This window comes from Centropristis striata, chromosome 10 (assembly GCF_030273125.1).
Source record: "Centropristis striata isolate RG_2023a ecotype Rhode Island chromosome 10, C.striata_1.0, whole genome shotgun sequence".
NCBI classification, from domain to species: domain Eukaryota; kingdom Metazoa; phylum Chordata; class Actinopteri; order Perciformes; family Serranidae; genus Centropristis; species Centropristis striata.
In genome coordinates, this window is record NC_081526.1 from 13189938 (window position 1) to 13217145 (window position 27208).

The following is a 27208-nucleotide window of genomic DNA, read 5'->3' on the forward strand; positions in this document are numbered from 1 at the left end:
GAGAGTTTGACCCAGTTAGTGAACAGCTTTTGCCTTTCTCGTTGAGGACACAAACACACACACACACACACACACACACACACACACACACACACACAGATGCCTGAACACGCATCAATGACTCTGGCAACAAACACAGTGTACTGTATTCTCTCCTCTTACATGAATCTAGTTTGACATCAGAGAGAGGACAGGAAGACAACAGTAGGGAGAGAAAAATGAAGTACAGATGACTTTTTCTGTAAAAATCATACTTTCCCTTGGTGATTTCTTCCCTTTCACTCTTTGCAATTCCAGTACATTCTGTATCATTCCTTTTTTGTGTTTTTCTTCTCATGCTCCCAGAGTGGGCAGTTAAAACCCCAAACAGTAGACGCCACTCTACGCACTACCTAATTAAAACAATAAACGCCATTTATGAGTCTGCAGCCTGGTGATTTCACACCCTCATGCACACTTACTGGTGGACACATGCAGGCTAAAGCCACCATAAGCCTGTCTTAAAGATGACATGACACCTGTTATAATCACTCAGGAGTGTGCGGTAAATGCCAAGGAGGATTATAGCAGATGTCATGTCATGGATTATGGAAGCTTTATGTAGAGTATGTACGTGGATGAATCTTCCTCTGTCACCTCTGTGTAAAATACCCCGGGCAACCACTTTAATCTCATTTGTGTGTCTGTGTGTTGCGTGTTCCCATTGTAGAGCGTATCAGTGTGTCCGCAAAAGCAAACATACGGCTCCTTGCAGTGTTTTTCTTTCCCAGTCCTGAAGCCCGTCTGGCTGACTCTCATAGTAATGCAGGGGGGAGGGATGAACCACAGCTGCTGTCTGACGTAAATGCAGCACAAATGCTCTGTTTGTGCGGTCACAGCCCCTCTGACAGCTCTAACCAGTTAATGGCTTACCTCACACTCCCTTCCTCTCACTTCTGCAGTGTTGCTAAACCATATGATGGATGTTAGAGTCAAGTCTGAGCAGATGCTGAGAGCCCGTTGACAATCGAAGAGGAAAACAGTAACAGACTGTCATCTGTCTGTAAAGATGCCAGTTAAGGCTGCTGTGTGCATACGAGCCAGGGATTTACATCATTATGCATAAAGACTCAGCAGGAGCTCAATTAGGAGTCCTCCACTGACTTAAAAAAAGAAATTCAGTTTACTACTTGTGAGCAGTAAAACTCTTCATTAAGAGTTTTATAAAGTCTCAAAGAATAAAATGGATGGCAATGGACTTGGCTCGGAGTCTACAAAGTATTAGTGCAGCTCTGCAGCAGTTTGAATCCATCATTTTGGGCCAGAGAGAATTATCTTGACAACTACTGGAAAGAAATGTTGCTAGAGATATCCAACATAGCCACAAAATGGGACATATATGGTCATGTTGTCCTCTAAAGCCACCAGCAGGTCGAAACAAGTGCCGGATAGATGGATTTGCTCACAAAGTATTATTCCGGTTTAGCCATATGCTAACTTGAATGGGTAAATTAATTCAATTGTGCCTCTCTTCTAGTGTTTTAAACATTATCAGACTGAAATTAGTAAGTTCGAAGGTGTTGTGATGTTCAAAACAACCAGTTTTAAAGCCATAATAGCAACCATAGAATATAGAAACGAGGGAGCTTCAGTGGAATACAACTTTAATTAACTTGGTTTTGAGTCTCCAGTGAGACCAGCCCCCAAGACACACACTCTCATAAATGACTGGTGAGGGTCTGTACAGCAACATACAGAGTCATATGGGCGTTCAAAACCTCTTTAAAAGTTGTTGAATTATTCAATTATAGCATGTTAGTCGGAGGGCGGGCCCATTTCAATTGAAACAAGTGAAAAATAGCTAAGACTGCCAATGTAAATAAGCACCAAACAACTTTCCATCATATATCTTGTCCACAGAGTTCAGTAATTTGGGTAAAAAAATGAACATAGTGTGCTTTTCCAACACCCTAATGACACAAATGTACTTTAATAACAAAATAAACCATCAAATAACCTCTGATTTCCTGGAGCTGGTGACGTATCTCACTCCACCCTTTGTCTCTACCAACTTTGAAATCCAACCTGCGCCTGAGGTCAGTGTTTACACCACTTTATGATGCAGTCAAGCATAAATGCAAACCACAGTCCAGCTGACTCATTTCACTGAAAGCCCAACACATCCAGCAGGACAATCCTACATTATCTTGCCATGAACCAAGGAAGCATTAGAGCTGCACTCTTCTGCAGAAAAACTGTAATGAGGAGAGTTTTCTTCCTTCTCAGCAAAAGCCACAACCCACAGGGAGATCTATGATGGATTGGTGCACGTCAGAAAGGATTCAGTCACCTCCATTGATCAGCCAGAAAAAAACCTGTAATGATCGTTTTCAAGGTTACACACGCTTCCCTGAAGGCTGTGTATGTTTGAGCATGCCTGCCTGTCTGTGTTCTGTTTGCACACTTGTCCTGTGAGTGTCTGTTTAGCTCAAGGTACTGCACATTTTCAAAGAAGCCACTCTTCTCTGCATCTCTAGGAAATTGACGGATTGAACTGGAGGAGGAAATTGACGCGCATACACAAAGAGGCACCGCTGGCAGTGCAGATTTGATTAGTGCGCAGTGATCACGATGGAAGGCTCAGTTAGGCTTAGGGGATTGTAAACGTGCCCCTGAGACTTTGACGCAAGCTGCTGACATCATTGCCCGTTCCTCCTTTTGACCAAGCAGTCTGCTCATAGAGGAGGCAGGGTGGAGGGGAGGGGAGGGAGAGAAAAGGGAAAATAGTGACAGTGGCTCTCATATATATGAAAGAGGAGCTTTGACGTAAAGGAAGAGAGATTAAATGTTTTATATTATAGAGGAAGGATATTAAGACGCATGTGGCCTCACGAAATGACAGAGGAGCAAATTATATGGAGGAGGAAATTCATACTTTGGCTAATTAAAAAAAAAGCTGGTGGTATGTGGCATTTAGCCGCCCACCTGACCCCTGCAGATGGGATATTTATAATGTCTGTCATGCAAGGAAACAATCCCACCACCTCCTATCCATGCTTCCAGAACATCATTAAAGCTGCAGAAATGTCACCATGCACCTGACACTAATTATACACAGAGAGTATCACACTGAGATAATGATATTTGACTCATAGTGTGGGAGGCATGGATAACATGAAAGAGAGAAGGAAACTTTCCGAGAGGGCTGCATATGCATATTATGAGGCAGACATCATACAGATGGAAGAGGCCAAAAGAGAGACCAAGTTGAGAGAAATGTGTCTTTTTTTCATTATAGTATTGTGATACAAAAAAAGAAAATTGTGGCGATTGTGAGAGTGGCAGCTCTCTTATCTTTGCAGCTAAAAATGGCATAAGGTCTGGCTGTGGATCGTGCGCTTTAAGCGGGGATGAGCAGATGCTGCTGCGTAGTGTGGCAGGTGACTCCTCTGGCTGCTTGGCTCTCTTGAATATTTATTTTCAGCCTTAAGTGGCTGACATTTACTAGCAGCAGAAAAGGTAGTGAAAGGAGATAAACTGTGGAAGGAAAAAATCGGTGTGTGTATGTGTGGGGGGGGGGGGGGGGGGGGGTGGGGGGGGGGGGGGGCTGGAAACAAGAGCGGTCTTGTGCTGCACTTAATCTGAGGTTAATCATTAAAGTGAGCAGTGGGTGGTCTGGTGTTGGATGAAGAGAGCAGGTCAAGTTGGACAAAGAACAGAAGAAGAACTGTATCAAACTATCTGCGTCTGCTTTTATCTCACAGTAGCCCTAGCAACAAAATCAAACACAATGCAAAACAGTCTGTGGCTCAGACAGGGGACCGCTCTAAAGCCCCCTGTCTCATGAAGTGCCTGAAAGCATTAAACAGCTGCGACAGTGAGTGTGCAAAATTAAACAAATGTTGTTTTTTATTAAATGATGGTTGAAAGGGTAAAAACTTCATGCTTCATGCAATATTTTCATAATGTCAGCATTCAAAAGTAAGATATTGAATTGAGATATAAATACAAAGTAGATTAGGAGTGTAACAGGTAGGGCTGGGATTAACAGAGGACCAAAATAGAAGACCAGAATAATTTACCTTAAAGTGATACCAATAGAGTACTTCATTTAATACCCATCATCACCACCACTACTTCTCATCCAAATTATTTTGAATGAATACATTACACACTGAACTGCCATCTCAATCACATTCACCCTGCTTGACTTAACCACAGCACAGACTGTAAGGGGTTGCAGCTGTCAGTCACATTAAAAATCAAAGACTGCTTGAAGTCCTTGTTTGTGCAAAGCCATGCAAATAGTCACTTTCTTTCTAGATGTAGGTACTAAAGTGATTGAAGTTTTAATACTACTTGGTATTGAGTTTTACTGGTCAGTATTTCAAAGGTTTCAAAGCACTAATACCCAGCCTAAGTAACAATGTTGCACACTTGTTTTCGATCCATCACATAATAGGACGCTGCATTGACGTAAATTGTTCAGACAGAAATGAAAGCAAATTTTCATTGCTTTTACTCATGCAAATTTTGCTGAATCATAACATTTGGGATACATGCAAATATGTTTTTCTTATTTGTATACAGTTGTGCAGGCTCTATAATCTGCTTTGTGCTCTGTCTGAGCACAGTCATTCCCTTAACATACTTAACCTAACAGCACCCATTGCATGCAGGGACGGAGTGGAGAATCAGTAGAAATGAGAAGATTCCCAATGGGATGGTTGTTGGCCCACAAGAGCTTAGAGGGTCAATGAACACAATCATTTTGTACATAGATCATGGTGGGAGCAGCCTGACAGTTCATACCAGAAACGCATTTCTCCTTGCTGATAAATAAGCAATTCTGCTCTTCCTTTCTATCATTTATAAAAGATTTGTAGGGAAAAATTTGATTTTCTAAATTCAGGTTTGTGTAACAGAGAGTAACTATGAAAATCACGGTTGTAGAGAATACTACCCTATAGTGGACTTACATAGTAAAGCTATAATTAACTACCTCCAGTATAATAGGCTGTGAACTAAAGTAGACTGGTCTGAGGCATGAAACTCTTGAGCTAGTCCGACCCTGATTACATGTCTAACTACCCTTGAACTTACCTTAACTCCAAACCAAACTTTACCATAAAATGTGGTGATTTACATTGTAGGGACTTTGACTCATTTAGCCCCCAAAAGTGCGTGGTCCCCACAATACTAAAATGACCAACACAAGAAACACACTTCCACACAACGTGTGTGCCGGTGTTTTTAGTACACTGTGTTCTCCTATTATTTGTTCTCCTGAGCGTGTGCCGTTTCATACTCTAAATCAGGGGATTCTCACTGTGCACAGCAAAATGAAATAAAAAAAACAACCTGTATCAGTGAGTGAGTGATCTCACAGGCCTGCAGCTCCACAGAAAGCTGGAACACATTTTCTGGATTTATTGCTCTGGCACATCAGAATCACTGGCAGAGGAGGGAAGAGAAATAAACAATATGTTCTGCACTGTGTGTGTGTGTGTGTGTGTGTGTGTGTGTGTGCGTGTGTGCGTGTGTGCGTGTGTGTGTGTGTGTGTGTGTGTGTGTGTATGTGTGCAAAAGTTATTTTGTGATAATGAGTACACAATTTTTGTTGAGCTGTCCCGTTTCTCTGAAATAATCATCAAGAAAAAATAACATATTGTCTAAACTGTTAGTGTTAGTTGACACACTAAAGACAAATCTAAAGACAAATTAGTTTGGAATCTTAATTGCCTGTGAAAATAGATGCTGTTGTGCATTTACTTCTGTTTACAACTCAGCTGTGAATTGAAGAACAAATTAAAGTGAGAAGAACTTGTTCTGTTGTGCCACAGCCCACATCACAACCCATCGTACAAATCATGAGGGCTGACCTCTCGACCTCAGCTCTAGCTTTCCTTTTTTGGCTTTGGTGCAGAGGAGGCTTCCCTCCCCTCCCCTCCCCTTCTTCCCTTTGGTCAGGAAGGCCCAGTACTCACATGGCAGGAGCAGGCAAACACACAGATGTCCTGAATGTCATTTCTGCCTCTCAGACACCCTCCGTCACCCAGCTTAGGTCTCTTAATCCATGCTTAGCTGTTCTTTTCTCTGGCAGACTTCTCTCAAACTCTCCACCTCCGAATCAAAAACACATTACGTTTCACTCAACCTGTTGTGTTCTGAACAGACAGCTGCGCAGGGGGACAGTGGAGGTCAGGTGGAGGAAATTAAGCCTAGAAAATCAGGAAATGAGCAAAGTGAGTTAAGAAGCAACAAGTTTAAGGTAAACAAAGGAATGATAAGTCAATTTGGTGTAAGGAATGAGAAATGTTCCCCACTCCAAATCATATCACTAATTATATATAAGCATCTGTGCTGATATGAACATCATAGTATGTTCTTTCTCTAACTAATCAGCACTTAGTTTTTGCTTCCTTCAACAACCATCCTCCACTAACTTTACCCAAAAGCCCTCTGTACATGTACGTGCTCAACACTTCCTTCCTCTCCTTCCTCTCCATCTTCTGGCCAGTGAGTTAAGGACTGTTATCCGGCTTTAGGGGCCCAGCTGACAGGCCATATGGACTTTGAGCAGCAAGATCAGGAGCACAAGATGCAGCAACACCTGGAGGGATAACTTTCTTTCCATCTGGACACACTGTCACTTCCAGGTCACGCTTGCGATTTATCGCCTCAGTAAACAGATCACGTTGGAGACAGTGTTTACATTTTAGACACGGCAGTGTGGCTCACTACGTTGGTACTGAAATCTCTCAACAACTTTTGGACGGATCAAGGTGAAAAATTGTGCAGACAGTCACGGTCCCAGAGGACAAATCCTACCTAAAGACTCCTAAAGAAATCCCCGAACCATGAGGTTCATAATTGTAGTTTTAAGTGAAATGTCTAAACAAATATTATATAATTTGACATATTTGTTAAAGACATTCATGTCCCCCTCAGGCTGACCTTTCACTTGTGGAACTAACTACTACTAGTAACACACAGACCCTTTCCCAATTCCAGCATCAGAAATTTGTGGGAGGAATGGATTTCCCAGGCTATTAGACAAGAGCTTTTGAAAAACAGGCATGGCCCCTTTCGAATTTATAGTTAAAACTATAAAAAGTCATGCACTCCAATTTGAATAAAACTACATAATAGCAGAAGGCAAAACTTATTCCGATCCATATTAAAGTTTGTTGTCGGATGATGACAATACGAGCAAACGAGGAAGTCAGGTGACGTTGAATAAAGAGTGATAAAGTCCGGTGAAGTTTTGGTGCCTAAACCAAACCAAGTAGTTCCACGTTAACCACATGTAAAAAAACAACAAAAAAAACAACCTTGTGACCTTATCACAATAAGACATCATATGAACTGTTGTATAAGGTATACTGGCAGCTTAAGCACGCTAACATGCTAACATAGTGAGCATGGGAAACAATATACACCCCAAAAACATCAGCATGTAAACTCTAATGCCTTATTCACGCTGCTCACGGTCAGGGAGGTTAGTACGGCGTGGACGATCCTGTTTCATACTGATTGTGGTCAGAGCAGCTTACGGAACAGACCTCTTCTTCTTAGTCTTGTTTGTTCATATAAGATTATTTTCCGTCCCAATCACTCCCATACTTTCACCCCCTCACCCCTCTCTCTCGACATCCTGCAGCCCAGTGTCGCTGTAATGGCTTTATTTGTTTTATACATGATTTTAATCAGGTCCTGCCATTCTGCTGGTTTTTTACTGTCCCATATATCAAATCCATTTCATCATGAGCAGCTCAATTTTGTAAATCCCCTGTTAGTTCAGATTGTGTGTGTGTGTGTGTGTGTGTGTGTGTGTGTGTGTGTGTGTGTGGAGTGGAGTGGATGGAGAAAGACAAATAAAAGTGACCTAGGCTTTTAAAAAAATAAATAATAATAATTCACCCTGCATTTTTTGGAGCAGTCGAATAATAGCGTTACATCACCACATCATTACGAGAGGTGCTTCACTCAAAGCTGACCTCTTTCTAATGTCTTCCTCGCCATTCTCTGTTTTTGTACCCCTTCCTCTCCACAGTCTATGTTTAATGCGCTCCATTGTTCCCTGTCTTTCATCTTTCACATTTTATCCACTCGTTGAATCTATCCCTCACTGTGCTTTATCTTTTTTTCATTACATTCTCCTTGTCAAGCTTACTATCACCTTTCTGGGTACCCCTACATCCCCTTTCCCCTGCCACCCTCAGCACCGGATAATAGGCTGATCCCTGGTATGACGCACATGGCTCTGTCTCCTGAGGGGCTTTTGCACACACAAGCATTCATAAAGGCTCTGTGCTGCCCAGTGTGCAGACACAGGCGGCGGCCAGGTATTTACATCTTGAGATAACTGACACCACAGGATTACTGTATCAGCCGCTCTACTGATAGTAGCTACAATACATTGTGCATTCTTTAGCAGAAAAGGCTTTTGTTCTCCTTTTGAATGGTGATAATAAAAACAGATTGTATAGCCACCTGGGGTATTGAATTGTGTCATTCATGAAGATCATTTTACTTTTCACCCTGTCTTAGGTTTGCATGACCTGTTTACTTTCAAGCGATAATAACATAAATTGTATATGTGTAACGCCACTTTCAAATCATATTATTCAAAACATTACACCCACTTGGTTAAAGAACAACAAAAGGATTCACAAAGCAGCACTTGCTTCTTTCTGAAAATGAGGTGATCCTAGCCTATTTCTGCTTAGCCCCCACATTTCCTCGCTGCTCTCGTTTCTGGGAGCACTTCTGTTGGTCCCCTTTCACAGACGCAGAGTGGTTTTCACTGATGTAGAAGGAGGTGTTTCTGAGGTTGAGCCTAGCTTCTGACAAGATCAGTTCTCTCTTTTATGTTACAAAAGAGTTTCACCACCAACTGTCTCTGTCTCTCTCTGTCTGAAGGGGCTGTCCTGGTGGACATGTTCAGTCTCTGCCACTGACAGTCTCCCGTCATTTTCTTAAGTGTCTGACAAGATTATAGAAAGGTGGAAAATTCTTGTTCTGAAATCTCGGGAGAGGTGCTGTGAAAAGACGTCAGTGGAATTATGAGTGAGAGTAAGAGAGAGGGCCATTAAGAATGAGCTGATATCTAGCCATTATCCATGGTTGTCTTGATAATGATATGGGTTATTATCAAGAAAACCATGGAAAATGGCAAGATATCAGCTCATAAATTAACTTCTTATGAGCTGTTTTTGTTGTTGTCATTATATTTGTCCAAACAAATGTACCTTTAGTTGTACCAGGCATTAAAATGAACAAGAAATTGAAGAAAAAGGCTGGTCTAATATTTTTTTCCTAGGATTAAATTGCAACAAGCCTACAGGAAGTATGGAAAGGCCTTGTGCAGGAGTCATCTGTACCCCTTGACCTCCTCTGCCTAAATTGCAGCCTGTTTTGCAACTACACTGCCAGCTATAATGGACCGATCAAAAAGAAATTGCTGTCCCCTTACGCAAAAACAGGGGAAAATAGGGTCCAGGTTGAAAACTACCAAGGCTCTCCTGAAATTACAATTGCCAACTCAAAGTAAAAAAAATAGAAGAAACAACCTGTGCAAACCTGCTGTTTACTGAGCTGAGTTTCTGTAACATGATGCTTAGTTTGCTTAAAGCCTGCACTGTAAGAATATAATGTTTGCTTAGTTAAAAATGGCTGCTATTACTAGCCATTTAGCAGATCTCTTTAGCATATTTGTTGCGTAGTGAGTTAGGAAAATCTGCATTTTCCATTTGCATGATGTGTTTACTTCTATGAGCTGAAGGCTGTGAAAGTCATCTACATCAGTCAAGTAGTTTCCAGCCTTCTGGCACCTCTGGGCCTGTACTGCTAAACTGCTGCTGTGGAAAAGCATCCAAATTATCAGTCTATTAACATAATTTATTTTCTCAGAACATATTGTATATTTCCACAACCACACAATGCTGTGCTTTCTCTCTGTCCAAATGGGGAAATTTTCCAGTTCAGGCTAAATGAAACCCTGGAAAATCTCAATCCAGTGACTTATTATCGCTGATAATAATATATTTTACGGGAACTCACACCGCAAATCCCTTTGATCAGTGAGAAAAACATGTGTGAGAGAGAGATCTGTAAGGCACTCATCACTGAAATTGTTTATTTGAGAAGGGCTGGTGCTGGACCTCCTGGATGATAGCTTGACGCACAAGCTCACGAGGACAGCCCCCGCCTGCCAAAGTAAACAAGTGTAGACAGACCAGCGTTAATTACCAAAGAAGAATGGTACCCCTGTCCTCCACAAGACACAATGACACCGAATGACCAGACAAAGGAGCTTTTCACAGACTGTCAGAGGTTGCAAAAGCAAACGGCAAAAAAAAGAAGATAAATGGACTAAGTTACGAGTGGAACATTAACCTGATGTTTGTACATATGTCTTAAAGTGATTATGAGCTGCTGCAAATTTAAAAAAGGAATGATGACTGTTTCCCCATTTGTAATCAGAAAAGAAGATAGAAAATAAGAGTCATATGTCCTAAATATGAGCTATTACTGCGACATTCCTCAGTAAAACCTGATGCAGAGGGAGTTCTGCATCATTACCTTGCAGCAGGCCTGAATAGAGTATGTGTGTCGGGTGTGAGAGAGTTTCTGTGGTGCTCATGAAAACTGGTTGCAGTACAATCTGTGTCACATATTCAACATGGATGCAGGAGGCAGGTATTGAAAACCAGTGAAGGGAGCAGAAGGGGAGTGACCTGAGAGAAATCGCCAACAATCAGGACAGCAACATTCAGGGCACTGCTGATTCAGCATCACCGTATCTGCATGTGTGTCATGTATTGTTTATATAGCAAATAATGGGTTAACAGTGTTTAAAAGATGTTTATCTTTGTTTAGATATACACGTCAGTCTACAGCTAGTGAAGAATTTGTCCTCACACGAAGTTACAACACAAAAGTCTACAGTCATGCCAGCAGCTCTGTGAGGCTGAACTTAAGATAATAATGATAAGGTGCTAACATTGATAATGCCAACATGCTCATGTTGCGGATGCAGTGTTTTCCACGTTCACAACTTTTTTAGCGTGTTAGCACATGCAACAGTGTTGTTGGCTTCATCAAGCTGTGGCTTTCTCTGGCTCCACAGAACCAGCTCTTTTGACCAGTCTGTCCAACCGCCTTGCATCTCTGTGTCTGATGCTGCCTCCCCAGCAGACTGCAGCATAAAACAACACACTTGACACCACAGACTGATAAAACATCTGCAGCATCTTACTACAGATGTCAAGAGATCTGAGGCTTCCTTAAAAAAACGAGGCGGCTCTGCCCCTTTTTTTAGAGAGCGTCTGTGTTTAGGGACCAGTCCAACTTATTATCCAGGTATACACCTAGATACTTATTACTTGGCACCACCTCCATGTCCACCCCACAAGTATTGGACAGGCAGTTTGGAGATGTGGACGTTGTACCGGGTCAGACAAAGACAAAGCTCTTGATTTACTAGTCCATGTACATCTCTGAGATTGCAGATACAAGCAGCCAAAATGAGTTTCCTTCTTCGGATGGCTGAGTTCAACCTGAGAGACAGGGTGAGAGAAGTTGAAGTGGAGCCGCTGCTCTTTCACGTTGAAAGGAGCAAGTTAAGGTGGTCCAGGCATCTAATCAGGATGCCAAACTACGCGCCTCCTGTTAGAGTTTTTCCAGGCACGTTTAACTGGTAAGTGGCCCCAGGGTAGACCTACATTATAGATTACATATCTCGCCTGGCCTAGAAACCCCTCAGGATACCCTGGGAAGAGCTGGAAAATGTTGCTGCGAATATGGATGTCTGGAATAGCTGCAACCCAGACCTGGATAATTGGAAGAGGATGGATGGATGGATGGATGGATGGATGGATGGATGGTGTTAACATGCTAACTTGTGCTGATTAGCACTAAACATAAAGTATAGCTGAGGCTGATGTCATACATTTTTCAGGCATTTGGTCATAAAGCAAAATGTTGGACACATTAGCATGTATGTTTACAGCTAATTAGCAAATCTTTGAATGCTAACCCATAATGGTGAACATGGTCAAGATCACACACGCAAAACATTAGTATTATAGTATTGTCAATATTCAACTTGTTTGCACTGTTAACCAGTGTTGGAGGAAACTTGTGACAAAGTAACACGTTAAAGTTACTTTTCTGTTGTAACAAGTAATGTAAGGTCTTCATTTTGCAATTCAAGAGATCAGTTATTTAGTTACATTTTCAGAAAATCAGTCCATTACAGAGGAGGTTGCTGTTTGTTTCCTGTGTGAAAAGTAAAGTCAATATTGACTCATTAACTTAGCATAAGTAAAGTAAATACGTCATGTTCTATGTCAAACGGGTAACTATGTTATGTACTTATATATGTACGTTAAGTTGCATAACAAACATACTTAACCCTTTAACCAAAACCATGATATTTTCCTTAACCTAACTAAATTGTAACTGTTTCATAGCATTAAGGAAATGTTTGGCAACCATTAAGTTTAGGTACAAGGACGTGTTGATATCTGTCACCGGAGAGACACTAATTGAGTAAGCGCTCCCGCGGGTCTTATTTGAGGGTAGGAACAAATGACCTATGTAACTGTCCGATTTGGAGCACTTGTTTCTCAGTGTTTAATCTTGTTTTGTAGAAACACATCTCACCATAAAAAGATTTTCTGCCATCTTGTGATCCTGACCTTGAAATCCAAATGGACCTTGACGTGTGTTGTCTGGAAAGAGCAGCCCGGGGACATGTGAACTTAATTAGATCTGGCAGTTAGACATAATTACAAGACACCAGATTAACACAAGGTATTGCTTTGATATCCACTTTGGATAAATCACATCTTTGGTTCTCTTTTATGGCTGCATTCCTGCCATTATAAATGTTTTAATCATGTAGAGAGAAACAAGTTAGATCACTATAGTGAAAAAAATGCAATGTGAATTACTCAGCATGCTTACTTATGCAAACAGCAAGTCTGTTGGTGAAAAGCGTGACTCATTACATCCTGTCACACATATTCTGTTTACTGTCAGTCCGCACAGGAAAGTGTGATTTCTCAAAACTTAAGTAAGTGTTAAAGGAGGCTGAAATACCCCTTTATTTGACCTTTGGCTCCAACATATAACTAAAGGTCACAAGAGGCACATGAACAACAAACAAAAAGATGCCTGTGGCTTTTTCCTTGTGAATGAACATGCAGCGAAACGTGCCCGATAAGTCGCCTGTTTTTAGTAAACACTGATAACTCTGGAGGTAAAAACAATGTCTGCTCAGCTGTACAAATTTGTATTTCTTTGCAGATATTCTGCACACAACTGATAGCACAAATTACAATCTTTTCTTTTCTGCACACACAGAAAATACTTGAACCTTTGCGGTTTTTTTTGTGTTGACTGTTATAACACGTTTTCAGCAGTGGATACAAATAAAAATGCACACACCTATATATATTAAAACATGTGCATGGGCTGTGAATGTTGTGGGTTGATGCTGACAAACAAATAGTTTCGTGAGGAGCCGTGCAGGGGTGTGTGTGTGCAAGAAAGAGACAGAAAGCGAGAGTGAGAGAGTGAGACAGTGAGACAGTGAGTGTGGGAGGTCAGTACTCGTGTCATTACCAGGAATGAGAAGTTGTGCCTGTGAGACTGGTTTGTGCTGAATGTATTTTGGCTCACGTTCCACCCATCCCACACATTTCTAAACTCCCCTGGGCATGCTTTTATTTTCTTAAATTATTATTATTATTTATTTATTTATTTATTTTATTTTATTTTTTTTTTTATTTTTTTGGGGGGGGGGGGGGGGGGGGGGGGGGGGTACTCATCAGATTTTCTGCATGTATTGTGGTTACTACACATCAGGGCTTGTGTTTATCAAACCTAAGAATTACTCTTAAGGTGAAGTGTGTAGCTCTTAAGTGATGACATAATTAATTGCATGTATTTGTAGAGCAGGACCAATCAGGCAATAATTTGCTCTTCATCTGCATAATTTTTGTTTTTCAAACTTCATAAACAAGGGGAGTTTAATCATGACTGGGTTAGGATATCTATAAGTTCTACTGTGTTAACATATTTAAGAATACACAAATATGATGTTGCAACCAGCTGATATTAAGCACAAAGTTAACACCTACAGTGTAATGTTTTGATTTTGACAGTTCAAAGCATATGCATAGTTTCATTTAGCTTGTAACACAGAGCTGAAGCTTGATTGAATATTGCTATATTTGATAAAATGTGCAATGGAGTCCTGTTGAAGCTATAACTAAAGCCAGGGAGAAGAATTTGGTATGAATAATATAAGGCTTAAAAGGGGATTTGCTCTGATTGGATTATTTAATTTGTTACCACAAACACTGGCCTTGGCTTAAGATGCTCAGATTGGAATTTTCTGTTTTCCTGTTATTACGATTTGTGGCCACAGTGGCCAATGGTCAGCCTCACTTTATGTGCAAAAAGTATCTTCTATAAATGCAGACTCTGGACACATAAGTGAGCTCACGCTATGTCACTCGTTTATTTCTAAAACCAGTCTCCTATCCTGCTCGGACAACCTGACTCAGGTAAATGCAGTTTATATAATTGTGTCTGCTTTGCACACACTCAGGAGATAAAACAAATGCAACATGTGAGTGCGACAGATATTCAAATGGCAGGTAAAGACATTTGGTTATGAGCGCAGTGACACAAGAAGCAGAGCGGGCTGTGTGGTTTTGTGGTAGGTGTGCATTAAAATATTTTGTGACCTTTCAGTTGAGACAATTTGCATGCAGTTTGCATTCCTTTATCATGTCAGGCTGTGGGAGGGTACGATCTGGCTCTCTGCTGAGGTTGAGGTTTGGTATTTACAATCAGCCGCACATACTTTTGTTTCCTGCACACTTTAAAATGTTAAAGTGCATCCACCGTCTGAAACATGCTGTTTTAACCTGGTCTTCTTATGGTTTCTGCCACACTGATTGCACACCAAAGTGTAACTGTGACTCTGCATATCCTGAATATGTTCTTAGTTTGACTGCTTATTGTAATAATTATTGGCTCTTTAACACATCAGTTTCAATTACAGTAATGAATCTTGCATTTTACCTGGATGCCCCGCCATACCAGAGCAAAACTAATGACCCCGACTGTGTTTTTCTGCACATGGCTCACTAATAAGCTTAAAGCTGCTCTTGAGTCTGAGAGTAAAACACACACAGCACCTCCTGCCATTACTGAAAATAAGCAGCATGTAGCCACAAGTTTGGATGCATCAATAACAAGGACAGGTGTTTAGACGTCTGCCGGTTTAAACTGAGGGTTTGCAAACAATCCAGAAATGGATTGTTTGGGTTATTATAGTCAGTTTATTTACAGAGAAAGACAGGCAAACCCTGCACTGCTTTCCCAAATTTACATTCCTAAAAATTATTTTTAATAATCATGTGCACTAAAGTAACACGAGTATTCATGTGGACGTTTTTGTATGTGCACGTTGTCTCTGTCACAACTAACCGTCTCCTGTTTTTCATGCAGCTCTTTTCCTCATTCTTTGGAAACACTCGCCCCTCTCATATTTTCCTGCCTGTCTTGCTTGTTCTTTTCTTCCTCAAACTGTTTTTCTCCCTCTGTGTGTTTACCTCCCTCTTTTTAATTCCACTTGTTTTGTGCAGAGTGGGAAGTGATTTTTCTTGCATAATATTTGCAGGACCTGCAAAAACCTTAATTTATTTTACAAAATAATAATACTAATAATACAATTAAATTTGAGTTTTAAATAGTAGACAAGTAGTCTAAGATAAGATAAGATAAGATTGATCCTGCAGCAGGAAATTCAGTCGTCGCAGCAGCAGAGGTTACAAAGATATAAAAATAAGACATTACATACATTATATGCACATTAAAAACATAACATATTGAACGTTATTGGTAATACTGCACACAAGGTTTTTCATGAGAGTATTTCTTATTACAGATATTGCACATTAGTGAAAATAGATTGTGGCATGGGACCATAAACGAAAAATATGTAAAAACATATTAGATATAAAATATATTAAAACATAAATAGACAAAGTAGACCTATAATCAAAGCTTATTCATTTGTAGCCTGTAGCCCTTTGTAACTGACTCATTCATATTCATGATTTGAAGGTGGATTCGGGAATTATGGAGAAAAAAAATCATATTTTATTTCAACACTCAAACAAATAAAATGTTTATACCAACTGGACAGCATTATAGTTTGATTTATTTTTTTAAAATAAATATGAATAAAGTAGAGCATAATAGAGGAGTATATAGATCTATTTAGCCACATTTTTTGTCACATTTTTATTTTTTTTATTTTACTAGAGTACCTTTGAGTTAAAATTATTTTTCACATATACAATAAAATAAAAATAAATTATGAATTAAATAAAATGTGTTTTATTCATTTAAAAAACAACTAACTGACGAGCACCAATTGCTTCCTTTACATTCATGATTTAAAGATGATTCATTACTCCATTCTGGAGTAATGGACTAAAATAGTTTTAGATCAAAATAATTGTTTTAACAATAAATAAGTAGGCCTACCGCATAATAGAGTAGACTATGATGAAATACAAATAATTAAAATGGGTAGTAATAATAATAATAATAATAATAATAAGTTGTTTACTCATTTAAAAAATAATAAATAAAAACCTAACTGACGAGCACCAGTTGCTTCCTGTTTCTGCTCGCGCTCACTTCACCGGCAGAGGGAAACATCACGTGGTGACACATCCCTACGACTGACGTCACCGTCCCCATCTCCAGGCAACCCCTCCATCAGCACTCGCGTCACCGTGCGCCCGAGCCGCGCGGTTGCCCAGCAACTCTTGCCTTGCGCGCGGGCCCGGCCTTGCCTTGCACCCAGCTCGGAGCTCTGACGCGGGTGTGACGTCAATAAGGTGGGTATCAATTTGTTATGGTGGCGGAGGGAGGGAGGCGGAGAACCGGGAGGAGGAGGGGGAGGAGGAGGAGTTCCCCCTGCCGAACCCTCTGCTCTGCATTCCGGCGGAGCGCACAGCCACACACCGGCCGCAGCCGAGTCCCGGGGCCGAGAGACTTGTTGTATAAACGGGCAGAAAAAGTTGCTCCGCGTTTGTTTTCTACACTTTTTCCTTCTTTATTGTTGTTGTTTGTTCGCTCTGGTTGTGGAATGGTTTACGTTTTTTCTGGAAGCTGTCTAAACTGTGAGAGAAGGTGGTTTATGTCCGCTTTTTAAGGTAAGACGAGGCTCCTCTCTCCATTACTCACTGACATCAGTCCCCTTTCTGTAACTTTATTTTCTTACACAACGCAAAGCTTCTTTCGTTTTTAGTCTTAGTTAGTTTGTAATTGAATTATGGCTATTAACACATTATGAAAATTGAATGTATCCATACTAACGTTACCTTAATGTACAGCCACCTGACCTTATCTAACTTGCATATTCCTATTTATACTGCTCCGTTCCTAATTAAAATAACTCCATATTATGTTGTATCAACCATTTAAATTTTTTAAATGTTGTCTTTTTCTATTTTTAATATTTTCTATTTATGCTGGTGTTTCCTTAATCTATATTTATATTTAGTACAAATACACCACAGCAAATCCATTGTGTGTGAAAACCTACTTAATAAATTTAATAAAAATAAAAATATTCGTACGCTTAAAATGATTTTCTTTTGACCACATTAACTAACTTAATGTTGACAGCAGCTCACTCATTCCACACCAGTGAGCTCTTACTTTCTACCACTGATCTATCTATAAGAAAGTTTCCAACAAGGACTTTGCTTTTGTGCAATGGTGCATATACAAGAAACATATATAATAGAAAATACTATAATAAAAATATTTTTTATACTACTTGTACAATGTAAAAATTAAAGATTGCGACAATTTATTCTAAGGAATAAGGAAGTTGAATTTAGGTTGAATTAGACAAAAACATCTGCCAATTGAAGGCATGTGTTCTTATGCATTAAAATAAAAAGCATTGTGTTTGTCTCTGCAGGTACTTGCCTTACACAATCCCAACGCTGTAACTCCAGACCGTTGGTGCATCATGGTGATCATGACAGAGAACAGCCGGGGGGCTCAGACCAGCCCTGCCCAGGGAAGACCGCTGCAGGTTGGCTTCTACGAGATCATCCGCACCCTGGGGAAGGGAAACTTTGCAGTGGTGAAACTGGCCAAACATAAAGTCACCAAAACGCAGGTCAGCAGAATTTGCAGATGTTCACAGATGCATGATCTTTAAATTTATTTTTTGCCCCCATTTATAATTTTTATCATCATTTTTTCTTAGGTGGCCATTAAGATTATTGACAAGACCAGACTGAACCCCTCCAACCTGGAGAAGATTTACAGAGAAGTGCAGATTATGAAGCTACTAAACCACCCCCATATCATCAAACTGTACCAGGTGTGTATTCTTTCCTTTTCTGCAGTGTTTCATGCATGTGTGCAGAATGGCGTGCAGCAGTGTTCAACCTGTAATTCGTCCTCTTGTATGAATGCATGCAGGAGTAAAATATGCAATGGTGTAGAAAGCTTTGCAAAATGGCGAGAAAAATGTGTTTCCCTCAGTAACTACGGTGCGGTGCAGAGCATTGTGCCTCATTATTGTTGATATGTGGATGCAGCGGTGCCATTATGTGTGGCAAAAATAAGGGGCATTTGTTATCTAAGTGGTTTGTACTAGCTAGTGGTGAGCTGCTGACTCTCAGAGCACACTGAATCATAAGTACAGCACAACAGCATTAGTGCAATCCCTTTTGACCTCCCTGTGTGAGTGTGTCTGCATGAGTGTGTGTAAGAGAGAGAGAGAGAGAGAGAGAATCATGGGTACCAGTCAGTGCTGGGAACAATGTAAGGTGTTTTTTGTTATGTAAGGGCAGAGGTGATTGCAGAGATATGGGAAGCAGAGGCAAATCAGGAGACTTCTGGTTAGAGATGCGTCCACAGGTCTCAACGTTAAGTTCAATTAGCATCTGTTAACGCCAAGTGCAATGTGTCTGCGTGGCACGTGAAGGCCACCTCTCAAAGATTTACTGCTAATCAAATTTAGGACTTAGTGGAAAGAATCCGCTTTTTCTCCTCAGCTGGCCCTGCGAGTGGAGTGGCACGCGTCTGGCAAGATACAAACAAACACACACCCACACAAACAAACACCCACACACAATGCCCTTTCTTTTTTTTCTCTCTCTGGACTTTTCTTCCTTTTGTTTAGCTCTGTGCTGTTTTGCGACTTTAGAGGATTATTCACGTCCGGTTTTAAGCAGCAGAGCCGTATTTCTTGATAACCTTATTTCTTAGAATCCCTAACAGGATTTCCCACTGTGTCGCGCCGAAACAATTAGTCTATTAAACTATTATTATATCAACAGAGAATTAATAAATCTTTTCAAGTAAAAATGCCAAACCTTTCCTTGTTACTGTGGAAAGTGTGCTGCTTTTCTGTATGTAGTCAACTAAAAAGTTTTGTGTTTAGGGCAGTTATTCAGACAAAACATGTCATCTAAAATGTCACTGTGGACTTCAGGTAACCGTAATGAACATTTTTTAGTATTTTGACTAGGGCTGGGTGATATGGCCAAAATCTTCAATCCCGAAACAGGTCATTTCATATCTCAATTATGATATATATCACAGTATACCATGTTTTCTGGTAATTCAATAACTAAGTAGAATATGAAATAACCACCTATTTTGTAGATTCCATGTTGGTAAAACAGGGCCTTTATGTTTAATAATGGACCTGACCAAGATGGCAGTGTAAAAAAAAGACAATATAAATGGACAAATACAACCATCACACATTATAAATGAGCTATAATGCAAAAAGGTGCCATTTTTAAACAATTCATTATCACAATATCGCCTTATAGTAAAGAGAAGTTGGATACGATTGATTGACGATCATCCAGACGCTGTAAAATATGCTATCGCAGCTCTGAGGTCTAACATGTATGACCTCTATCAGGCATGTGATGCGTCCTTTCTTTCCGTGCCCTTCGGTTGTCAGAGGTGATGCTAGTCAGATGGTTGGTACTCGATGATGATAGGATGCGGACTGAGACCTCTGGCCTGAAAAATCAGATACTGCTTCCGTTCTCTCACAGGTCCCAGGAGGGTAAAATGTTATTTTCCCCTCTCTCGTCAAGGATCATTGAAGCCTTTCCCTTTCACTTTGTTTCAGCTTCTCTTTGACCTTGTATCAATCACACACTCCCCTCTTATCCTCTTAAACCCCACTCTCCCAGCGGTGGGGCTATCAGTTCAAACTCTGCTGATCTGCAGATACACAGAAACAGAACTGGACGATTAAATAAAATTCTATCAAGATTGTAGTATGGACGAGTGCGAATTGCAGGAGTAGCAATACGTTTTGAAATATTGGACAATTTGTGATGCTGCCCAGTCCCAAGCTACAAATAATATTCTAGAGGCTTAAGAAAAAAAATTTGTTTGGTAGAGATCCCCGCAAAAAAATCCCACAATGATGACTTTAATATTTTTCTTGTGCAACCCTACACAGAAATATACATAACTTTAAGCTACTTCATGTAAAATACAATGGAAAATATGGATGTTAAGGGGTTAATCCTGCTCCAGGGTTGGTTTGAGGGTCCTTGACGTGCCGTGCCTGTTCTTCACAGCCGTGACGTCAGCTGCACCTCAAGGTGACAGAGCCCCAGAGATCTGCCCTATCTCACAGATAAAGACTACTCTGCGCTTGGAGGCGTCTGTGTATTGAATCATTCTTCTCTTGGGTACTGGTGGCTGAAAAGAATTAAGCTTCACCATTCAGTGGAATTTAGTGACATTTAATTCAAAGTTGGCCAGCAGCTTTTCCCAGACAGGGCTTTGTCATCTGGCAAAAATTGTTTTGTTGTGCAACCTTTTCTATTCAGTCCCTGAAGGCTCTTTCTATGAGCTCCAGGAAAAGGATTGGGAATTGTGTCTTTCCGGCCTACATAGTGGCCCGGGCAGTGAGTGATTGCGCTTATGGTGCTTTTGATACACTAGACGGGACACATGTGAACCGTCTGTGTGAATCCGCTTCTCTGGTTCGCAGAAATAAAGAGATAGGGGGAGCTTGAAATTCAACACAAGAATCTGTTGCCAACAAGTGTCAGCCTCAGGGAGAACATTTCCAACCATTTGATAGTAGTTTGTCTGTGTGTGTGAAGATATGCCTTTACACGTTTCCCCTCTGGGTTTGTGGTATAAGAGGGCTTAAAAACACGATATAAATGCAGGAAGTCGCCGGCTTATGCAACAACACATTTCATGGAAAGTCAGGGTGTTGGTGTTTTGTATCTGTGGAATGAGTACATGGAGAAGAATGAGACAGGGATTTTTGTGGTTCAAAAATATCTCATGCCAAGAGATGCCTGCAGCGGGCTGAACTGAAGGACTTGGAACAGGTTTTGCTGTTCATAATCGTCAGCTGCCAGTGACCTAGTTGGTTAAAACTAAAGTTTGCTCTTTTCTCTTTTAGGTCATGGAGACCAAAGACATGCTGTACATTGTGACAGAGTATGCAAAGAACGGAGAAATGTTTGGTGAGTCCAGCTTTGAATTTGAATTTTATTTATAGGCTAAATCCATTTATCATAATTCAACACAACATGTCTGTCTCATATATGGATTTAAACTAAAATACCCTCTCTCCCTCCAGACCACCTGACCTCAAACGGCCGCATGAGTGAAGATGAGGCACGAAAGAAGTTTTGGCAGATTCTTACAGCCGTGGACTACTGCCACCGACACCACATCGTTCACCGTGACCTAAAAACTGAGAACCTGCTGCTGGATGCCAATATGAACATCAAACTTGCTGGTAAGTCTGCCACATGCAAATGTTATACGATAATGAGAAATTAATGTTTTGATTCTGGCACCATCTCTTTAAACCTCTCTGTTTTTTCTGCTTTTTTATCATTTATTCCTGAAGAAAGTATTATGCCCTTCTCAAAACATTCTGAATCAAATGACTGTTGTGTAAAGACTAGTCTTTTTGTGTGAGAGTGTGTTAATACACTTCATGATCCAGTCTAAGAATGTCTCCGAACATCATGGTGATAGATTACATAAGACACTCAGACGCCCTGCAGCGCCCTGAGCTTGCCATGCTGGAATGTAGAGAAAACAACAAGTTTGAATAACAGAATCATTGTGAATCTCTTCCTGTCTTGCAGACTTTGGGTTTGGAAACTTCTACAATGCAGGGGAGCCTCTGTCTACGTGGTGTGGCAGCCCGCCTTATGCTGCCCCTGAAGTGTTTGAAGGGAAAGAGTACGAAGGGCCTCAGCTGGACATTTGGGTAAGCTTTTAGGATGGAAATATGTACACTTTATTCAGTCAAGCATTAATTTTCTTCTTTTGCTAATATTCTCCATTTTGCTTTTTCATTCACAGAGCCTTGGTGTGGTGCTTTATGTTCTTGTCTGCGGCTCTCTTCCATTCGATGGACCCAGCCTTCCTGCACTCAGACAGAGAGTCACAGAGGGGCGATTCAGAATCCCTTTCTTCATGTCTCAAGGTATAATGGCAACAAAATCATGAAAAATATTTTTTAAATTCCTGTCTAAATCCAAAGCGTTCAAGACTAATTTCTCATTTACTTCCTCCAGACTGTGAAAACCTGATCCGTAAGATGCTGGTGGTGGACCCGGCCAGGAGGATCAGCGTGGCCCAGATCAAGCAGCACCGCTGGATGCTGGCGGACCCGACAGCTGCCCACCAGACCCTTTCCCATTCCATCACAGAATACAACTCCAACCTGGGGGACTACAGTGAACCAGTGCTGGGCATCATGAACACACTGGGCATCGACCGCCAGAAGACCATTGAGGTGAGTGAAGGAGAAAAATTGTGATGTTTTATGACTTTGTGAAGGAAAATGATATCTTAGTTCTAAAAGATAGAAGGAAAGAGCAAAATGAAGTCCTCAAGGTTTAACAATAAGGATTGCCCAGGGCTAGTAAATGTAATGTAAGACAGGAAGAGATCAATTAAGGGGCACAGATGGTAAACAAGTGACAACACCACTAACCTCCTGTTTGTCATTTTCTTTAGTCTCTGCAGAGCAGCAGCTACAATCACTTCTCTGCTATCTACTACCTGCTGCTGGAGAGAGTTAGAGAGCATCGCAGCCAGCAGCTGAGCCGCCAGTGTGGGACCTGGACCCAGAGACCCAGGAGCACCTCCGACTCCACCGGCCCAGAGGTGAGCACTCCAGCTTCAAGTTGCACTTAGTCCTGATTAACCCTGCAGTTTTTTACTTGAGATCTAATTTTCTGCTTGCTTTCTGCTTCCAGGTGATCATGGAGTCCACTGACAGCTTTAGACCCACATCATTTTCACTTCCAGCCAAAAGCACTCCTCCTGTGTATCCAGAGATGGAGTATGACCAAGGTGGATTGTTCCAGGTAAATGATAATAAAACTCGACAGTATTAAGCGGTTTAGATGTTAACAGACTTCACCCACCGCCATTATCTTCTCATAGCCCTATTTGTCTTCTGTCAATCAACGGTTCATCTCCTTCTGTTTCAGCGTGTGGTGTTTCCAGTGGAGGCCAGCCTGAACAGACTGCTCTGGAACCGCTCCATTTCACCCAACAGCCTGCTGGAGACGAGCATCAGCGAAGAGGTGCGACCCAGAGACTTGGAGGAGGAGGAGGCGACACAAACTCTCGGGCCTCTGCTCCCTCCCACCACCACCTCCCGCAGACACACTCTGGCTGAGGTGTCAGCCCGTTTCCACCAGTGCAACCCTCCATGTAAGTGTGTTTCAAAAGCTTACAGTGTCAATCCACACTCTGTCACATATACAGAGTCTAATTTCTCCCCTGTTCTGTTTCTGTAGGTATTGTAGTCAGTCCCTCAGATGGTGCCTCTTCTGACAGCTGTCTGAAGTCCTCATCCAGTCCAGCCCCCACCCTGCAGACTGCTATGGGTGAGATGTCAACACTTCTGGCCTCTGGGGCTGAAAGTGGAGCTCTGCTGCCTGCTGGAGCTCCCCTGACCCTGTCCTCCCACCTCCTGCCCCAGGCCCAGGGCAGCCTGCCTGCTGCTAGCTTCCAGGAGGGTCGCAGAGCCTCTGACACCTCCCTCACACAAGGTACAGGAGCACGGAGTGTCATTTACCCTCTCAGATTTTTTTTAATTATCGCATCAAAGGAGTATTGTGTAACACATTCCCATGTCTTTCCACAGGCCTCAAAGCTTTCCGCCAGCAGCTGAGGAAAAACACACGCACCAAAGGGCTTCTGGGATTAAATAAGATCAAGGGTCTGACCAGGCAGGTTGCTCCGCCGCCCTCTTCTAACCGCGGCAGCCGAGGGTCACTGGGTCCAACTCTGTCTGAGCACCGCAGCATGCTGGAGGAGGTGCTGCACCAGCAAAGGTGAGACACGTGAAAATGATTACATGAAAGGACTTTGTTTTCTTGTCTGATAGTGCTGGACTTTGAACAGCCCTGATGTTATTAGAGTCTGATCCTCTGTCTCTGTTTTCCAGGATGCTTCAGATCCAGCACCAACCCCAGCCTCAGGTCCAAGTCGCTCCGACAGGACCTACCCAGAACCCCCTGCTCTTTCTGGCCCAACAGCAGCAGTCACCCTCTCCTCCACCAGCGACAGTGTTTGCTTCCTCCACCATGTTTGAAACCCCCGCCCCCTCCACCCTGCCTCCTCAGCAGGCTTCAGTGGGTCTACAGCACGGCCCCTGGAAACAAACCCTCGAGACCTCCTCCTCCGGCTGCTCCTCGTCCTCCTCATCCTGCTACTCTTCTTCTCTGTCCCCTGTAGCCTCCGCTGCTTACCTTCTTGAGGCTCGTCTGCACATCAGCCAGCAAACCCACCATCACCCCCACATCAGCCTCCAACAGCAGCCCCAATCACAAGGCCCGTTCCCCATCCTGTCCAAGCCAGTGATGTGGAGCTTGGGCTCGGCCTCCGGCACAACCCCCGACATGCAGGAGTTGGGTCTGTCTGCACAGCAGCAGCTTAGCAGCTGTGTGATGGTGAAGTAAAACTATAGAGACCAGTGATTGTTCTCTTCATGGACGGAAAAAATCTTGATTTTGAACTGAGAAGACAAGAGAGCAGAAGTGAAGAGAAAGAACAAAAAAGCTGATGCAAGCAACAAATGTGTTAACATGTGTTACACATGTAAGAATGTGTCCACACGTGTATACTTTTGATATCATATAAGCTAAAGACTAAGCAATAACCAAACTCTGACGTTGAACCCGTACCACACAGCCAGAGAAGCAATAATAGACTGAAAGACTCTCATGCACTCCATGATGGACTCACTTGAAAAAAAATGAGAGCTGACGCTAGCCGATACAATTATGTCTCACACGTTTGATGCTGTTTTATCTTGTCGAATACAGGAAGGCTCCCTCTTCCTCATTCTTATTTTAGACACGTTTTGTGTCATTTCCTCCTCTCGATATTTTTCACTTGACTGGGCAGAAGACCAAAATTATTTTTTTCCCACTTTGTTCGCCTTTACAAAGAGAAGTTTCTCTGTAGCAGTGCAATGAACATACAGTATAGTGCCCTGAGCTTCACTGAAGGATTGATTTGTATTGAAACTGTGATTTTTTTTTTCTGTGCGAGATGATTATAGCTACGCAAATTCTGCTTTTACCTCAAGCCGCAAAGAAAGACTGCTACATCCTCATCAGCCAAAACTGAAGGAAGACGGTGTCTCGCTGATTGAGTAAAGCACAACAGGTACATCGATCAGCTGGGTAGCACCAACGCATGTGGATACAACGACCTGTATTACCTTTGTTTGATGAGCACCTTAGTGCTAGATGCTTTTACTACCTCCAAGAATTTGGAATCCTGTAAAAAAAAATCCCTTAAAAATGTTGTCAATCCCAGAATATCAGAGGAATGACGGTTTTCATATGGACAGAACAAAGACTGTGGGAACAGTGCAATATTTCACATTGAAATACAAAGGAAGGACAAGGCTCTACATAGGATGGTCAAAATGTACATTTGCCTGAGGTTTTTGTGTTATTATTTTTAATTTGTCTGTTTGCTGTGCTAGCTAGCTGAATAGAACAGGTACTAGTTATGTAACATAAAAACATAATACTGTAGAAATTGAGAGGAAGGCATCAAAATGCTGTTTCTTCACACAGCATGCTTGTAGTTCTTTACCTGAAAGAAAACATTTGGGTTTTACCAAAGAGCAAACAGCACAAGAGATGGGTGATCTATCACAGATACACTACTGACTTTTCACTTTGAATGCTGTCTCGAAATGTAGCACGGTGGTTAGCGAGCTTGTTTCACATGATCTCCTTAGCTTTCGCTCTGAGAAAAAATCCCGCTGCCACCAAATCCTACTGCTACATGTGTTGTTAATATCTCTAGCTTTTACTATCAGGACCATGGTGGTATTCATTTTTGTACTTTTCTAGAAAAGAAGAAGAAAAAAAGAAAACAAAAAAACAGAACATAGCAATACCATGTTGTGCTGGAAGTTGAACTTTCTTCAGTTGTCCATAAGTGGCTAGAAATAGGTAGAAATTACCTGAAACAAACTCATTTATTTGTGCAGTCAAGTTCAGATGTCATATTATAAAGCTGCAAGAGATGTGTAATATTGTAAGCTTAGTTCTCAATTATCTGTGAAACAACTGGTAGAAGAGCAGTGTTTTTCCAAACCCAGTACTGCGTTGGAAACATGCAGTGTTGATATTTGTTAAATTTTGGTTGATTGCACTCACTACCAACACCTGTGCCTTTGAACAAACCCACGATCAGAGGTCTCCGTCTTTGATCGCTACACCGAAGAAAGAAAGATGACTGGCTCCGTTATTGGCCCTTTTGATATCTTCCCTGACCTCTCTCTTCTCTGACTCCGAAACAGAAACAAGAGTTGCACTTTATTCATTTTTTTTGTTTCTCATGATGGAAAAAAAACTATTGAAACACTAAAACTATTGATGCAAATCTGTAAGATGACCCTTTTTGATAAACTTTGGATAAAAAGTATTTCATTTTCATTTTTTTCCTTATTTGTTACTTGACTGTGTGAGCATTTGCGTGTGTGTGTGTGTGTGTGTGTGTGTGTGTGTGTGTGTGTGTGTGTGTGTGTGCGTGTGTGAGGGTGTGTGTGCGCAGGGAGGAAGAGAGAGGAAAGGAGAGAGAATGTTATATCAAGAAAGATTGT

The 27208-nt window shown here is 41.5% G+C and overlaps 1 protein-coding gene across 1 annotated transcript; it reads left to right on the forward strand.

The window, feature by feature from the left end:
• The first annotated feature begins 16924 nt into the window (after window positions 1-16924).
• sik1 (salt-inducible kinase 1) lies at window positions 16925-27030 on the forward strand. Its single transcript, XM_059343398.1, has 14 exons — window positions 16925-17234; window positions 18011-18214; window positions 18305-18421; window positions 21503-21566; window positions 21683-21844; window positions 22203-22327; window positions 22423-22546; window positions 22638-22858; window positions 23083-23232; window positions 23325-23435; window positions 23562-23787; window positions 23874-24128; window positions 24224-24413; window positions 24527-27030. The coding sequence occupies exons 2-14, from the start codon at window positions 18062-18064 to the stop codon at window positions 25038-25040; spliced, it is 2412 nt and encodes an 803-aa protein (XP_059199381.1). The 5' UTR covers window positions 16925-17234; window positions 18011-18061; the 3' UTR covers window positions 25041-27030.
• Window positions 27031-27208: the final 178 nt, after the last annotated feature.